The 17,079-nt window shown below is 40.1% G+C and overlaps 2 protein-coding genes and 2 long non-coding RNA genes across 5 annotated transcripts; 2 read left to right on the top strand and 2 right to left on the bottom strand.

Annotated features, from left to right (window-relative positions):
• Window positions 1–277: 277 nt before the first annotated feature.
• Window positions 278–6,501, top strand: LOC126988187 (60S ribosomal protein L14-like). 2 transcript variants are annotated; one of them, XM_050846077.1, is made up of 5 exons: window positions 278–343; window positions 3,977–4,078; window positions 5,132–5,209; window positions 5,699–5,815; window positions 6,309–6,501. In XM_050846077.1, the coding sequence occupies exons 1-5, from the start codon at window positions 332–334 to the stop codon at window positions 6,456–6,458; spliced, it is 459 nt and encodes a 152-aa protein (XP_050702034.1). In that variant the 5' UTR covers window positions 278–331; the 3' UTR covers window positions 6,459–6,501. The 2 variants fall into 2 exon arrangements, with proteins under 2 accessions (XP_050702034.1, XP_050702033.1); XM_050846076.1 differs by lacking the exon at window positions 278–343 and adding an exon at window positions 2,600–2,665.
• LOC126988191 (uncharacterized) lies at window positions 2,672–3,970 on the bottom strand. The gene is made up of 3 exons (XR_007741696.1): window positions 3,814–3,970; window positions 3,299–3,504; window positions 2,672–3,195 (listed from the first exon to the last, which is right to left on the bottom strand). It is a non-coding gene; the product is annotated as an uncharacterized LOC126988191 (long non-coding RNA).
• Window positions 6,502–7,743: 1,242 nt separating the features above from the next.
• On the top strand, window positions 7,744–12,448 carry LOC126988189 (uncharacterized). Its single transcript, XR_007741693.1, has 6 exons — window positions 7,744–7,792; window positions 8,602–8,635; window positions 9,079–9,123; window positions 9,744–9,794; window positions 11,190–11,240; window positions 11,784–12,448. It is a non-coding gene; the product is annotated as an uncharacterized LOC126988189 (long non-coding RNA).
• On the bottom strand, window positions 12,215–16,752 carry LOC126988188 (transcription elongation factor 1 homolog). The gene is made up of 3 exons (XM_050846078.1): window positions 16,638–16,752; window positions 14,883–15,024; window positions 12,215–13,912 (listed from the first exon to the last, which is right to left on the bottom strand). The coding sequence occupies exons 2-3, from the start codon at window positions 14,996–14,998 to the stop codon at window positions 13,780–13,782; spliced, it is 249 nt and encodes an 82-aa protein (XP_050702035.1). The 5' UTR covers window positions 14,999–15,024; window positions 16,638–16,752; the 3' UTR covers window positions 12,215–13,779.
• Between the last annotated feature and the right edge of the window lie 327 nt (window positions 16,753–17,079).

The following is a 17,079-nucleotide window of genomic DNA, read 5'->3' as shown; positions in this document are numbered from 1 at the left end:
AACATAAAATGAAGGAAAAGCTCAGTTAAAGCAAATAAAGACTCACCAAAATGCCATAATGTACTCTTATAACCATAAATGAGAGAGCGGTTCAAAATTATAATTCCCCTAATTTCCCACAAACTACTTAAGACAACGCATAATTCTCTATACTGTTTAACGTTAAAATCAACATAATAATCAACAATAAACTATCAATCAATCAATCAGTCATTTCTTTCTTTTCTACACTTTCCAACCTAAAATAAATTAAGCGAGGGGGATCTTTTTGCGATTTTGTGGACGGCGCCTTAACGTCCCTTCCTCCAGTGTCTCCCCCAAACAAGCAGCCATGCCCAAGGAGGTGCGTCTCTTTATCTTCATTTATCCCGGCCATCGCTGTATCGTAATGGCCGGGGGTATATTGTATGGGTAGAGGAGTGATTGGAGTATTATTGTAGTGGGGTATTAATGGCGTGGGAGGTGCAGGAGAGGCATATTGAAGGGGTGAAACAAGGTACCCGGGGATGTAAACAAACCCAAAGTGGTGATGAGGGGGCAAGGTGTGGTGGTGGTGTGTGGTTATTGTGGTGGTGGTGTAGGGGGTTATTGTGGTGGTCTGAGGGGTGTGGTGTGGTGTGGTGGTGGTGTTATGGCGTGGAGTGGATGGGAGGTGTGACAAGGTTGTGTTCTCGTGTGCAGGTCACTCGGCCTCTTATAGTTTCCCTGTTCTTATGTTTATTTAATTATTCATGCAAGAGTTCATGTATTTATTTATTCGTTTATTTTAAGTATTTATTACGGATAGTACTCACGAGAGGGTGTACAGCAGCCTCTGGGGAAGGTAATACAACAAGGATTCCATTTTGATCCCTGAGTGCTCTGCGGTAACAAGTGACCTCGGGGAAATATAAGGGGGTCAGTATTATTCCAGAATATGAATTATCGTGTGTCCATAACGATAAACGCACTGCTGTGTTGTTTTTCCGTTGCAGGTGGAAAGGGGGTCGGTAAAGATTCGTTTTAGATCCATGCCAGTATCATAATCTACTTTATGAAACATCACTATCTCTTCATATATCTTTTCTACAAACTTTCAACAGTCATGGAAACGCTTTGAAAATCCAATTCAATTATCTCTTCATGTATCTTTTCTACAAATTTTCAACAGTCATGAAAACGCTTTGAAAATCCAATTCAATTATCTCTTCATGTATCTTTTTTACAAACCTTCAACAGTCATGAAAACGCTTTGAAAATCCAATTCAATTATCTCTTCATATATCTTTTCTACAAACTTTCAACAGTCATGGAAACGCTTTGAAAATCCAATTCAATTATCTCTTCATATATCTTTTCTACAAACTTTCAACAGTCATGGAAACGCTTTGAAAATCCAATTCAATTATCTCTTCATATATCTTTTCTACAAACTTTCAACAGTCATGGAAACGCTTTGAAAATCCAATTCAATTATCTCTTCATATATCTTTTCTACAAACCTTCAACAGTCATGGAAACGCTTTGAAAATCCAATTCAATTATCTCTTCATATATCTTTTCTACAAACCTTCAACAGTCATGGAAACGCTTTGAAAATCCAATTCAATTCAAGATACTGGCACGGACCTACAACGAATCTTAAACGGGGGGTCGAGGGGGACAGAGCACCCCCCATTAGGTAGGTTATGTAAAGTTAATGTAAAGTTAGGTTTGGGTAGTTTAGATTTATTCGGCACTCAGTGTGGGGCGACAGAAATATCGGTAAGGATTCGTTTTAGTATCGTGCCAGTATTTCATTACCTGCCTTAAGAAACATCACTAGCTCTTCATATATCTTTGCTTCAAACATCCAACAATCCTGGAAACGCTTTTAAAATCCAATTCAAGGACTATTTAGTGTTGAAAATAGGGGATAAGATTCACAAAAGCGCAGCCTCTAGTGACTAAAGTTTTTTTGGTTTACTGTGGCTTATTTTTTATTTCCAAGGTTTCCAGTGAATTATTTTTGTAGCTCATTCTTTTTCTCATTTTCTTTCTTATTTATATAACTAAAGGTCATGAGTGGATTTATTTGAGAGGCTTAGTTTAAGTTTACAGTGGTTTATTTTTTCAACCCATACTTTATTTCATTATTCCAAATCCATTTTTTTTATTTCCAAGGTTTCCAGTGAATTATTTTTGTAGCTTATTCTCTTTTTCTCATTTTCTTTCTTATTTATAGAACGTTTGAATTTGTTTGTGGATTTATATAAGTAATGTAGTTCAAGTTTACAATGGTTAATTTTTTCAATCTATACTTTATTTATTTATTTTCCTTTTTACAAATCTTTATGAGTTTCTTTATACATTTATTCACACTTGTCTTTTTCCCTAATTATGAAGCACACTCAAGTAATTTTATGTAAGAGAAAATGAGTTAAATCTTAGTTATCTTTTTGTCACCTATACTTAATTTTCTCCTCTTTACAAAGCTTTATGTTAACCAAATTTTTCTTCATTTCCATCTGCATTGAACACGGCATTTACGAAGCTCACTCAATTGTTTATATGTACAAGAAAATGAGTTTCAAGCCTACATTTGCCTATTTTTGTAACCCGTACATTATATTATTTTCTTATTTTACAAAGCTTTATGTTAACCAAATTTTTCTTCATTTTCATCTACCAGGAATACGAGTCACGGGTAAAGTCTCTCCCCGGTAGAATCTCGCTCTCCCAGTGTTAACAGAATTATAGCCGATTGATAAGTATCGGTTGTATTTGTAGAGCGAGTACTTATTAGCCATTATGTAGAGATTGTTTACCTTAGTGATAGTCAAGAGGGAGGGTGCTAACTCCTCATAAGTTGTCTAATCTGATTTTTAAGTTGTTGGCGCAAGGGCCGCGGACGACACTTGTGGATAGTTTATTCCACTTATGTCAAACTAATTTCCTCTCCTTTGAGTTCTTACCGCGAGTTTTTGGAGCTTGAGACAAAATTGGGTTGTATTATAAGATATTTCGTCACCCAAAAACGCATATTTGACAAGGCTTTCATAGGAGTTGTGTGGATTTCCAAGAGTAGTTTTATGACCCTGGTGTTAGTTTGACCCTTCTTCTGTACCATGAACCTAAGAACACATATTTGACAAGGCTTCCGTAGGAGTTGTGTGGATTTCCAAGAGTAGTTTTATGACCCTGGTGGTAGTTTGACCCTTCTTCTGTACCATGAACCTAAGAGCACATATTTGACCAGGGTTTCGTAGGAGTTGTGTGCATTTCCAAGAGTAGTTTTATGACCCTGGTGGTAGTTTGACCCTTCTTCTGTACCATGAACATAAGAACACATATTTGACAAGGCTTCCGTAGGAGTTGTGTGGATTTCCAAGAGTAGTTTTATGACCCTGGTGGTAGTTTGACCCTTCTTCTGTACCATGAACATAAGAACACATATTTGACAAGGCTTCCGTAGGAGTTGTGTGGATTTCCAAGAGTAGTTTTATGACCCTGGTGGTAGTTTGACCCTTCTTCTGTACCATGAAGCTAAGAACACATATTTGACAAGGGTTTTGCAGGAGTTGTGGGCATTTCCAAGAGTAGTTTTATGACCCTGGTGGTAGTTTGACCCTTCTTCTGTACCATGAAGCTAAGAACACATATTTGACAAGGCTTACATAGGAGTTGTGTATATTTCCAAGAGTAGTTTTATGACCCTGGTGGTAGTTTGACCCTTCTTCTGTACCATGAACCTAAGAACACATATTTGACAAGGAGTTCGTAGGAGTTGTGGGCATTTCCAAGAGTAGTTTTATGACCCTGGTGGTAGTTTGACCCTTCTTCTGTACCATGAACCTAAGAACACATATTTGACAAGGGTTTCGCAGGAGTTGTGGGCATTTCCAAGAGTAGTTTTATGACCCTGGTGGTAGTTTGACCCTTCTTCTGTACTGTGGGCATTGTGCAAACCCATATAAGCTCGCCATATATTCATTTACTGACCTATTTTCTCTGACAGACGTTCCGCAAGGTAGTCCAGATCGGGCGGGTGATCTACCTCAATGAAGGGCCCTACCGTGGTAAGCTGGCCGTCATTGTGGACATCATTGACTGCAACAAGGTGAGGGAGAGCTGCCTTACCTTACACCTCTTTGCCTTGATGAGTTTACAGGCTCATAACTTCTGTTCCTCTCTTTTAGGGTCATAATACTAAACATTTCGAAGCCCAAGTTCACATATTTGACAAAGCATTCGTAGAAGTTTGGGGCATATCCAGAAGTTGTTTTATGACCCTGGTGGTTGTGTGACCCTTCTTCTGTGCCGTGAACCTAAAGAAACACTCATTTGAATTCGATTGACCCCCCTTTGACCTTCAGAAATAGTTGATGTGAGAAGCGAAAGTGATTTATAGTACTGACCTTAATGTCCTCTGTAGTCAATTCAGGAGCAGTGAGTAGCGGGCTTTTTTTTTTTTTTTTTTTTTTTCATTATTGTTTTCATTTTTCTTATACGCCCTTGAACCGTCTCCTTTGCTGTTAAAAAAAAATGTTACTCCTCCTTTGTTTGTTCTCTTTTCCGATACCCTACGCCCCTGTCCACCCAGCAGTGAATGGGTACCAGGTATTAATCGGGGGTTGTGTCCCGTCTCCTGGGATCTGTTCTCTTCTATAATTCCTTCCCCTTCTGTCTCTCTCCGGCATATGACCACAGATGTTGCGCCGACTAAACGAAACTTTCCCTTCTCCTGTAATTCCTTTCCCTTCTGTCTCTCTCTGGCATATGACCACAGATGTTGCGCCGACTAAATGAACCTTTCCCTTCTCCAGTAAATCCTTCCCCTTCTGTCTCTCTCTGGCATATGACCACAGATGTTGCGCCGACTAAATGAACCTTTCCCTTCTCCTGTAAATCCTTCCCCTTCTGTCTCTCTCTGGCATATGACCACAGATGTTGCGCCGACTAAACGAAACTTTCCCTTCTCCTGTAATTCCTTCCCCTTCTGTCTCTCTCCGGCATATGACCACAGATGTTGCGCCGACTAAATGTAACTGTCCACCTTTCTCATGTCTTCCTACACAGACTCAGATTACCAATATCATAGTGGATTGAATATACTTAACTTGATTATAGACAGGCTCTTTCTGATATTCTGACACAATCCTTCCCTTGCCAGGCCCTGATCGATGGACCATGCACAGGTGTCCCCCGCCAGGCATTCAAGTTCTCCGAGATGCTCCTGACGAAGTATTTGGTGAGTGGTCCAGTGATGTTAGTTCTTCCTTGTCTGTTTATATTTGCAAGCTACACAGAGGTCCAAGATGTTTGTCAACCCATCCGCTGCGATTAGCACGGATTTGGCCTTCACTGGTAGCCTGGTAACATGCACTCCCGGGTCTTTCTCTGCCTCTGTGGTGGATAGTGGAGTGTTTCCCATGTGGTATTGGTGTGCTGGATATCCTCTCCCAAGGTGCAGGACTTAACATTTCTCCTCATTGAATTGTAGCAGCCACTTATTGCTCCACTCCTGTAGCTTGGTGATGTCTTCTTGTAGGAAATCCACAGTTAAGGGGTGAACAACTTCTGCCACTTAAGGGAAAACAAGTACATTGAATGGGAAGCTTAAATTTACTGCTTAGAATTACTGTTTCAGCTTAAATTTCCTGCATAGAATTACTGTTTCAGCTTAAAATTACTGCTTAGAATTACACTTTATATCATTCTGTCCACTTCCTTCCCGCAGCTTAAGATCAACCGCAGCCAGAGGTCCAAGATTCTACGTGGCGTGTGGGAAGAGGCAAAGATTGACGAGAAGTTTGCCGAGTCCAGGTGGAACAAGAACCTGGAGAAGGATGTCGTGGTGAGTAAGAAAATGACGCTGTGTTTGTAGATGTGCTCGCCTGCAGACTTTTCAATCTCCTCTGTCCATTAGGGGGCTTCGTGGTGCAGTGGTTAGCACACTCGGCTCACAAACGAGAGAGCCCAGGTTCGATTCCCGGGCGGAGTGGACAAAAATGGGCAGCTTTTTTGATACCCTACACCCCTGTCCACCCAGCAGTGAATGGGTACCAGGTATTAAACAGGGGTTGTGTCCCTTCTATAATTCCTTCACCTTCTGGCTCTCTCCGGCACATGACCACAGATGTTGCGCCGACTAAACAAAACTTTTCACCTTTCCGCATAGATCCACATACATCTGCCGAGCTCTGTCTGATGGAGGGCAGGGTTCCATCATATCAGTCATCATCATCTTTGCTTGTCTGTGTAATTAAATCCACTTTCATCTCTCATATACCCATTACTGAGATCTATCCTGCTCTCTACCTCTCTCATGCCTCGTCCTTTCCCCGCAGCGTTCCAACATGACAGACTTTGACCGGTACAAGCTGGGCCGCGCCAGGCAGAGCCGTAACAAGATCCTCAACCGCGTCCACTTCCACATCAGGAAACAGCACTTCAAGTCCCTCAGGGTAGCCAAACTTAAGAAGGCTGCCAAGAAGTAAAAAATATCTTGCTGGATGAGCTAAATAAACTTGTTGGGTGTAACTTTTGTCTCCTCTCATTCCTGTTTCCAGCTGACACTTAAATAGTTGCTGAAGGTCTTGCTAGGAAGGGTTTTAGTGTTGAAGAGTTTGGTGAACCATTTGTAACAGGTCTTTCATTCCTCTAGGTGAGTGTTTTTTTCGTTTACGTTCTTGGTATTGAATATACTTACATAATACAATACTTTACGAGCTATCCTAATCTCTGTTTCTTGTGACTTGTATTTACCAGTTACCGTAAGTCTAGTAAAGTTCTTTATTCCTAGATGCACAGATAAGAGTTTGAGGTGCTTGCCCGTGACTGAAGCAACATTGGTGTATGGGACGATAACGTTTGCTTCACCCTTGGAGTTGGTTTGGCCTGAAGGGGAACGTCACTACCAGCAAGGCAAGTGTTGTGTACTGTGCATATGAGGTTTCTAGTTGTTAATATACCCAATCAGTTTATTTCTCCATCTGGTCTCACTGTACATAACTCAAGTACAGCTCATGCGTTCTACCAGTTTACTTTCTGCAGCTTAAAATTAGTTACAGCTTAGAATTACAGTAACAGTTTGAATTACAGTTTTCCTTTTCCCATTTATGCTTATTTGTCAATGTTTATACTCATACAAAATTTGCCTCTCTGCAAATTCCTATATTACTGCTTAATTGTTGTATAGTTCAGATTTATTTATGAATTTCTACTTATTTTCCCATTCTTGTTATTTAATTTTAGTTGTCAATGTTTATACTCATACAAAATTTGCCTCTAATGTCTGCAAATTCCTATATTACTGGTTAATTGTTGTATAGTTCAGATTTATTTATGTATTTCTACTTATTTTCCTATGCTTGTTATTTAATTTTAGTTGTCAATGTTTATACTCATGCAAAATTTGCCTCTGTCTGCAAATTCCTATATTACTGGTTAATTGTTGTATAGTTTTATTTATTTATGTATTTCTACTTATTTTCCTATTCTTGTTATTTAATTTTAGTTGTCAATGTTTATACTCATACAGAATTTTCCTCTAATGTCCACAAATGCCTTCCTATATTAATGGTTATTTGTTGTTAATTTTTCCTTAAGTTTGTCTATCTTACTGTGTTTGTACGTCACTATATTGATTTACGGGATGAGCCTTAGTGATAGGAATTGCCGACTGACCGATATATGAAGCCAATTCACATCTGACTCACACACCGTAAAAATACCTCTTGCGTAATTGAGACTCCCTGCTTACTCTCCCTTCTCTTTGTTTTCCAGGGATGTGCTGATGGGACGCGACGATGAGGAAGAGGCGAGGAAGGAGGTGTGTTCTTTGTTAAATTTGCCTATATTTCACACCTAATATCATGTCTGCAAAGTTGGCTGCTGCAGAACTATACCATTGATACCTTGCCCCAGCTATTCATGTCATAATTTCCCTTCACTTCACACCTAATATCATGTCTGCAAAGTTGGCTGCTGCAGAACTATACCATTGATACCTTGCCTAATCTATTCACACCACACACACACGCTGGTTTCTGTATACACCCAGTTTTCCAAGTCATTAATCAATCACTATACAATAAATTCACTACCTACAATGTACATAAGCATTCAAACCACTGGACTGTTTACATGATATTACTTACTGAAGATTCTGTTGTGTAAACCTAATCTGTAAATTGATTCACTGTTATTTGCTTCAACCATTTACGAGGAACACGATTTTTTAAGTTTCTTGTTAGGTTTGTCTATCTAGCAGGGGCTTCGTGGTGTAGTGGTTAGCACACTCGGCTCACAACCGAGAGAGCCTGGGTTCGATTCCCGGGTGGAGTGGGTACCGGGTATTAATCGGGGGTTGTGTCCTGTCTCCTGGGATCTGTTCCTTCTATAATTCCTTCCCCTTCTGTCTCTCTCCGGCATATGACCACAGATGTTGCGCTGACCAAACGAAACTTTCTTGTCTATCTTGCAGTACATTGGTATCTATTGATTGACGGGATGAGCCTTAGTGATAGGAATTGCCGACTGACCGATATATGAAGCCAATTCACATCTGACTCACACACCGTAAAAACACCTCTTGCGTAATTGAGACTCTGCTTACCTTCCCTTCTCTTTGTTTTCCAGGGATCTGCTGATGGGACGCGACGATGAGAAAGAGGTGAGGAACAAGGTCTGTTCTTTGTTCCTAAAAATAGTCATGAGATTCTGATTAAGTTAAAAAGCAGTATGATTCAATAGATGGCCATCAGAACCCAGACTAAGGCATTGCTAGGTTCGAAAGGTTATGTCATGGATTTTAACCCGTCTGCTGCGATTGGCACGGATTTGGCTTTCAGTGGTAGCCTAGTAACACATAGTCCCAGGTCTTTCTCTGCCTCTGTGGTGGATAGTGGAGTGTTTCCCATGTGGTATTGGTGTGCTGGATTTCCCTCCCAATGCTGTGAGTCTATTGCTATGAGATGGAATATATCATGATGATCCTGTACTGATAGGAATTGCCGGCTGATCGAAACTTGAAGCTAGCTCTGTCGCTGATGGGAGTTTGCTGCATTGAAACTCGTGGAAATGATTCTTTGTCTCACTCTGTCCCTTTGTTTTCAGGCGGACTCTGTGTGTGCTGGGTGGATGCATGGCTGAGAAAGCAAGGTAAATATCTGTTCTTTGTAAGTGTGTTGTTTAGGTGACATGTTTTGGATTTGTCTGGAATATGTTTAATGGTTTAGTAGCGACGAGTTTGACGATGGTAGTTTTATTCAAGCTTTAAATAAGTGTTAGAAGTTATGAAGGCTGAATTATATTTGTCGTATCTTAAAGCAGTATATAGTAGATTTTTTATATTTTAAGTTGATTTCTTTTAATACAGTTTTCCTTTTTACTTTAGTCTCAAAAGAAATTTATTTAGCTAATACTCTTATTGTGAATGATGTTAATTTAATTTTTTGCTGTTTGTCCCACAAGTAATAGTTACAATGATAGTTTAAAGTTGTTATTTCTACACATAATTCTCTCATTGATTAAGATTTTATATATAGATCAAATGTTAGCGAGAAAGACCAACACCATTGACCCAGACAGCGGACAGTGATAATTAAATTTGCACACATCTATAAGCTTGTAAGAATGTTATAATATGATGAACCTACTGTAATAGGAATTGCCGGCTGATCGATGCATGAAGCTAGCTTGTCTCTGACCTGTGTGTGTGAGAGAGTGATGAAGGTTGTCTGAGGAGGTCCTTGTCTCACTGTGTTTCCATTCACTTCCAGGGAGGAGCAGAGAGGATGATGGCTCTTAGGCTGGACACAGTGGATGTTGAGGTGAGGAGTGAGACAACTCTTTGTATATGTTTGAAGTTTTGTCGTCATAAGTTCTATACAAACTGATTTATATTGTACACTTCACTCCGGGGAATTTAGCTTGTTCTTATATAGTGAATGGTGTCTTCCGATGATAATTGTTGGTGTGAGAGATCGAGGTTGTCCGAACAGTTCCTTGTCTCAATACTTGTTTTCTCTTCACTCTAGGAGATAGTGAATGATGTTTAGCTTTGTAGTTTTTCCCACATAGGCATAATACAAATGGGGTAGATTACTATATTCATGCTTACAAATATTGATGGGGTAGATTTCTATATTCATGCCTACAGATAATGATGGGGTAGATTACTATATTCATGCTTACAAATACTGATGGGGTAGATTACTATTTCATGCCTACAAATACTGATGGGGTAGATTTCTATATTCATGCCTACAAATACTGATGGGGTAGATTACTATATTCATGCCTACAAATACTGATGGGGTAGATTACTATATTCATGCCTACAAATACTGATGGGGTAGATTACTATATTCATGCCTACAAATACTGATGGGGTAGATTACTATATTCATGCCTACAGATACTGATGGGGTAGATTACTATATTCATGCTTACAAATACTGATGGGTAGATTACTATATTCATGCCTACAAATACTGATGGGGTAGATTACTATATTCATGCTTACAAATACTGATGGGGTAGATTACTATATTCATGCCTACAAATACTGATGGGGTAGATTACTATATTCATGCCTACAAATACTGATGGGGTAGATTACTATATTCATGCCTACAAATACTGATGGGGTAGATTTCTATATTCATGCCTACAAATACTGATGGGGTAGATTTCTATATTCATGCCTACAAATACTGATGGGGTAGATTACTATATTCATGCCTACAAATACAGATGGGGTAGATTATTATATTCATGCCTACAGATACTGATGGGGTAGATTTCTATATTCATGCCTACAAATACTGATGGGGTAGATTACTATATTCATGCCTACAAATACTGATGGGGTAGATTACTATATTCATGCCTACAAATACTGATGGGGTAGATTTCTATATTCATGCCTACAAATACTGATGGGGTAGATTATTATATACAAGCACAAGTTCAGTATATATAAACTGTGTCCTAGATAGAAAAGACATCTATTGACCCAGACGGTAGACAGCGATGATTGACTTTCTACACTTCCATCAGCTTTTTAGAATATTTCCGAATGTTATAATATGATGAACCTACTGTAATAGGAATTGCCGGCTGATCGATGCATGAAGCTAGCTTGTCTCTGACCTGTGTGTGTGAGAGAGTGATAAGGTTGTCTGAGGATGTCCTTGTCTCACTGTGTTTCCCTTCACTTCCAGGGAGGACCAGAGAGGATGATGGCTCTTAGGCTGGACAGAGTGAATGCTTAGGTAAGGAGCGAGAGCTTTGTATACGTTCTGATATGTCATATAATCTGCAGTGTTTTTTAGGATGAACATACTTATTTTTTCCATTTTGTTATCCTCATTAAGGTTTTGGTAACAGCTATGTCTAGTTGACCCGGTAGCAGCGACAGGCCAAATTTGTGGATTTACCGTGTAGCAGCAATGGGCCAAATTTGTGGCTTTACCGTGCCATGATTTAAATCCCCAAAAATAGATGATACATAATCTGATCACAAATACTTTGATATATATTATGAAATGGTTTGTGTGAGGGGTGATTTTTTCTCATTTTTCTCGCTTGGGGGGACCATTTAGAAACACGATCCCCGCTGCTACCGGGTTAATCAATCAATAATCAGGCATGTTTTAATTTTAAGAAACTTTTTTGATCAAATGATGAACCTCGATTGATAGGAATTGCCGACTGATCGACACTTGAAGCCAACTCAGTCCCTGAACACCCTTAAGAATGTACTGAGGGAGTCTTTTAGATATATACGAGTAACACTTTTACCCTTGCTCTCTCAGGTTCACCCGAGGGCAGTCCGTGAATACCAGGTCAGCCAGAAGCAGAAGTTCGCCTCACCTGTACTGTAACCTGAGCAAGATGGCTTTGGGGTATACATCTCTGGTCCACTATGTTTGTTAACCCGTCTGCTGCGATTGGCACAGATATTGCCTTCACTGGTAGCCTGGTAACTTATACTCCTGGGTCTTTCTCTGCCTCTGTGGTGGATAGTGGAGTGTTTCCCATGTGGTATTGGTATGCTGGATTAAGTGGATATCCCCTCCCAAGGTGCAGGACTTTACGTTTTTATTCCACTCCTGTAGCTTGGTGATGTCCTCTTGTAGGAAATCCACAGTCAAGGGGTTAAGTTGCTTGCACCCTTCCAGTCAACACTCACGTTAGGTGGGAGGAAACTATTGTAAAAAAAATGGGTATACAATGAGAATCAGAGTAATTTGGTAACCAATCTTTATTCTAACAAAATTTCATCTGAATACTTCAAATCAGTTTTCTGGAGTGTTTATTTTCCCTGATATAAGTAAGTACTAATTGTCAGTGTCTACAAATTGGTGAACATGCCGTACTTCAGACAAGGTATTAATATAAATTCAGTGCTGGGTGTTTATAGTCTACTGTATGTGTATTCTGTATCCATGTTTGTTTCTGTAAATAAAATCTGAATTTATACATTTTATCATTATAGTAAAACTGCCATCATCGTTACTGTAGAATAAAGAAATGTAAGGCAACCGGTATGAGGCGATATGTGCCTGAAAATAAACATAGCAACTGTCCACATACCACATAGAAACAAAGGGTAATACTGGTACATGGGAACCCTTTTGGTCCACATATGATTTAGCTGACCTGACGGAACACTGGGGAGCAAGCAAGCGTGGGTCAGGTACGTTTTACAATTGGTTTCTGACAATTCAAACATTTTTACCAGTAGTTTTATCAAATGCACTCACAAACAATAACTGGCTTCGAAGTGCATTTAATATCAATACAAAAATAATGAATGTTAGACCAAAAATCAATGCCCAAACACCCCAATGAGATCTAAAGAACCCTGCCATAACAAACGGAAGTGACTCGAAGCACCAATATCCTATAGGAAGGTTGGAAAGTTGATTGTGACATTTACTATATACTTGTGTAAAACGTTCATTCTCTGACAAATTTTTCATGTCAAGTTTAGGAAGAGCTTATAAATGGGTAGTTCTCTGGGGGGTATTAAATTTAAAGTAAAGTGTGTCTGGTATTTTGCTATCTATGACAAATTTTTCATACCAAGGTTAGGAAATGCTTATAAATGGGTAGTTCTCTGGGGGAGGGGGGTAGAGTGTCCCTCAATCGCCCTGGACTGGTATTGAAATTAAAGTGTGTCCGCTAATTTGCTATATGATGACAAATTTCTCATACCAAAACTAGGAAGAGCTTAGAAATGGGTACTTCTCTGGGAGGTTAAGTTTGACCCTCGGTTGGTGGTGAATTTAATGCAAGTATGTATGGTACTCTGCTATCTGAAACACACGTCCCCATGGCAGAGGTTAGTGTGGAGGAGAGTAAGCTCTTCAACAGTTGGCGGGCTTGTAGTTTAGAAAGAGGTTATAAATGGGTACTTCTCTATGGGGTTAAGTTCGTCCCATGATCGCCCTGGGTTGGTGATGAATTTAAAGCAAGTATGTACACTACTCTGCTATTTAAAATGCACGTTCCCATAGCAGCGTGGAGGCAAGTCAGTTTTGGTACTTCTCTATGGGGTTAAGTCTATCCCTCGATCGCCCTGGGTTGGTGGTGAATTTAATGCAAGTATGAATGCTACTCTGCTATCTAGAATGCACGTTCCCATGGCAGAGGTAAGAGTGTGGAGGCAAGTCAGCTTTGGTACTTCTCTATGGGGTTAAGCTTGTCCTCGATCGCCCTGGGTTGGTGATGAATTTAAAGTAAGTATATACGGTACTTTGCTATCTAAAACGCACGTCCCCATGGTGGAGGTGAGTCGGCTCTTGATCAGTTGGCGGTCTCACAGGCGTCAATCCACTCATTGTAGACGTCGACAGGTTCTGAAAGGTAGTTGATGGAGCACTGGAAGTCCTCCAAGCACACGCGACAAGAGACTCTCCCTGCATTTCTCGGTTTATCCCTGAAGGAAAACACAATCATTAGCTCATTTATCAACCAAGTCAAAACATTACTTTCTTCTGCATTTCTCGGTTTATCCCTGAAGGAAAAAAACAATCATTAGCTCATTTATCAACCAAATCGAAACATTACTTTCTTCTGCATTTCTCGGTTTATCCCTGAAGGAAAACACAAACAATCATTAGCTCATTTATCAACCAAATCAAAACATTACTTTCTTCTGCATTTCTCGGTTTATCCCTGAAGGAAAACACAATCATTAGCTCATTTATCAACCAAGTCAAAACATTACTTTCTTCTGCATTTCTCGGTTTATCCCTGAAGGAAAACAATCATTAGCTCGTTTATCAACCAAATCGAAACATTACTTTCTTCTGCATTTCTCAGTTTATCCCTGAAGGAAAACACAAACAATCATTAGCTCATTTATCAACCAAATCAAAACATTACTTTCTTCTGCATTTCTCGGTTTATCCCTGAAGGAAACAAACTATCATTAGCTCATTTATCAACTAAATCGAAACATTACTTTCTTCTGCATTTCTCGGTTTATCCCTGAAGGAAAACACAAACAATCATTAACTCATTTATCAACCAAATCAAAACATTACTTTCTTCTGCATTTCTCGGTTTATCCCTGAAGGAAAACACAATCAATCATTAGCTCATTTATCAACCAAATTAAAACATTACTTTCTTCTGCATTTCTCGGTTTATCCCTGAAGGAAACACTCATTTGATAATTTTGATTAATTATTTTTTTTGCTATCACACATGAACTTAAATGGGTAGCTGCGTCGAGGTGGTGGGTGAGTGAAGCAACGTGTCCCCTGGCGTATGCTCCCCGTTAGTTAGTGGTTAAGTTACAATCATTACAATTAACCAAGCTCTTCACACTTATATCTTCATCTAATATTGTTTTCATTATCAATCACATTATTATCACTACTAAGCAAGCTCCTCATACTTACATCTTCACCTCACAGGACTTCTCGTGGTTGCAGAACGGGCAATTGAACTGTGTGTCGAGGGGCTGAATGTTCTTCCTCTTTGGGGGTGGCTTCCTCTTTGACTTACGACGTCCCATTCTGGCGTGGCGGGAGTTCTCTCCACCTGGAAAACAATTGCTTGCTGGTCACTCTTATGGCTGGTGAGGGACAAAACATCTTCACCTAAAATCGACCTATCTTCTCGTCTCTCCTCCTTTTTTCTTTTGTTGGAGCAGCGTTTAGTGGGATTTTTTGCTGCTGTTGTGTTTTGTCCTTGAACTGCCTCCCAGCCCCCCCAGAAATTATGGCCTATGTGGAGATGGATGGGTAGGGTGGGAGGATGAGGTACTGGTAGGAGCTGAACTAATGACCCAACTTAGACATTTCAGGAGGGAATACACCTGGCCATGGGGGTGGATGGGTAGGGTGGCAGGATGAGGCACTGGTAGGAGCTGAACTAATGACCCAACTTAGACATTTCAGGAGGGAATACACCTGGCCATGGGGGTGGATGGGGCAGGGTGGCAGGGTGAGGCTCAGGTGGGAGCAGGATTAATATTCTCAGACACTTCCAAACCCTCACATTAACTATTTTCAAAGGCCGAAAAGGAGATCAATTAGCTAATCCCTTATGAGTGTTTTTTTTAGCTTTGAGGTATGGAAGAAGGGTCAAACTACCAGAAGGATCATAAAACTATCCTTGGAAATGCCCCAAACACCTATGAAAGCCAGTTAAATATGAGTACTATAGTATTTCCACGTGAAACTGGCTGATGGGGTAGTGGTGGTTGTGGCCCCGCTCCACACCCGCACCTTGCCACACACTCTCAACACCTCTCGCTACTGCTACTTTTTAAGAATGTTTTGTTTTTAGGATAATAACAAAGATTTTTTATAAATACCACGACACATGACAACGTTGTCATGTGTCCTGGTATTTATACAAAATCTTTGTTATTATCCTAAAAACAAAACATTCTTAGCATTCCTAAAAAACATACCGGATGAGCCTCCTATTCCACAAAACCCATGCCCACGGGGTGCAGTATCAAACTGTATAATTGACCAACTACAGTACAAAAAGAAAGAAAAATGTGGAGGCGGTGGACTTTCAAGTTGGCCGTAGTGATTCCACCAGAACTTCCGACAAGCTCTTACCTGGTTGGGCTCCCTTGGAGGGAACCCCACAGTGGCTAGCACGCCAGTCTTGTGTATTAGAGAACAACAGAAATCCAAGACAAAGAAAGATAAGGCTGGAAAGTGTGCTAAAAGCCTGTTTAGAATGGTAATAAGTAGATTGAGCTCAGTAATGAAATAAAGTGTCTCCCAGGAACTCAGCAAGTCCCTTCTTGAAAGAGTTTAGGTTGGTTGACTCTGCTACCTCTGGGGGGAGTGAGTTCCACAGTAAGACAGTAAGTAAGACAAGTAAGCGAACGGTGCCCTGCGCATTATATATCCAGATCCAGTGTGTGGCAAGGTGTGGAGCGGGGCCGCCACCACCACCACCCATCCGCCAGTGTCACGTGGAGGAAACACCACAGCCAAAACGTTTAAGAATATGACCCTGAAACGAGAATGTGATATCCACGCTTCCACAATTTCTCCTCCCCGTGTTTTCTAGGAACACATTTATATATTTTAGTAGTAGAAAGACAGACTGACACACAAACAGACACAGACAATGACGACAAGCTTAATGGCCTCCTTGCTAGCGGAAAAAGGGAGATAATGGCCCACCTTGTACACAGAGGCAAGCAGCGGCGGCCTCGCGCAGCTTGTAAACAAAGTAGCGCTTGATCTTGATGTCACAGGAGACTTGTGATTTGTCTTGATCTTGATCTTGGCTCCAAGGGCAAGAAAATAATTGAATTGAAATATTTATTGTTGTAAAATACAGCAAAGGGGAATGGCTGGTCTTGCAGACAAACCCCTGACTAGGCTAGTTACAGAAAATAAATATCTCCATTGTACAAGAAGCAAGAAAAGAGAAAAAAGAGAAGTCCAAGTAAGGTAAAGCGATTGATTGATTGATTGATAGTTTATTGTAAAGCGAAGAAGACAAAGGAAAGAAACTAGAAAAGAGTTGTCAGTGGAAGCAAAGTGAATAGAAAAACAGAGCGCAGGGAAGTAATATATAATGTGCGTAGTGAAGTATGTAAGTACGTGTAAAGAACTACCA

The sequence above is a fragment of the Eriocheir sinensis genome, chromosome 68, assembly GCF_024679095.1.
Source record: "Eriocheir sinensis breed Jianghai 21 chromosome 68, ASM2467909v1, whole genome shotgun sequence".
Classification (NCBI taxonomy): domain Eukaryota; kingdom Metazoa; phylum Arthropoda; class Malacostraca; order Decapoda; family Varunidae; genus Eriocheir; species Eriocheir sinensis.
Note: the sequence above shows the minus strand (reverse complement) of the source record. Positions and strands in the feature narration are given on the sequence as shown.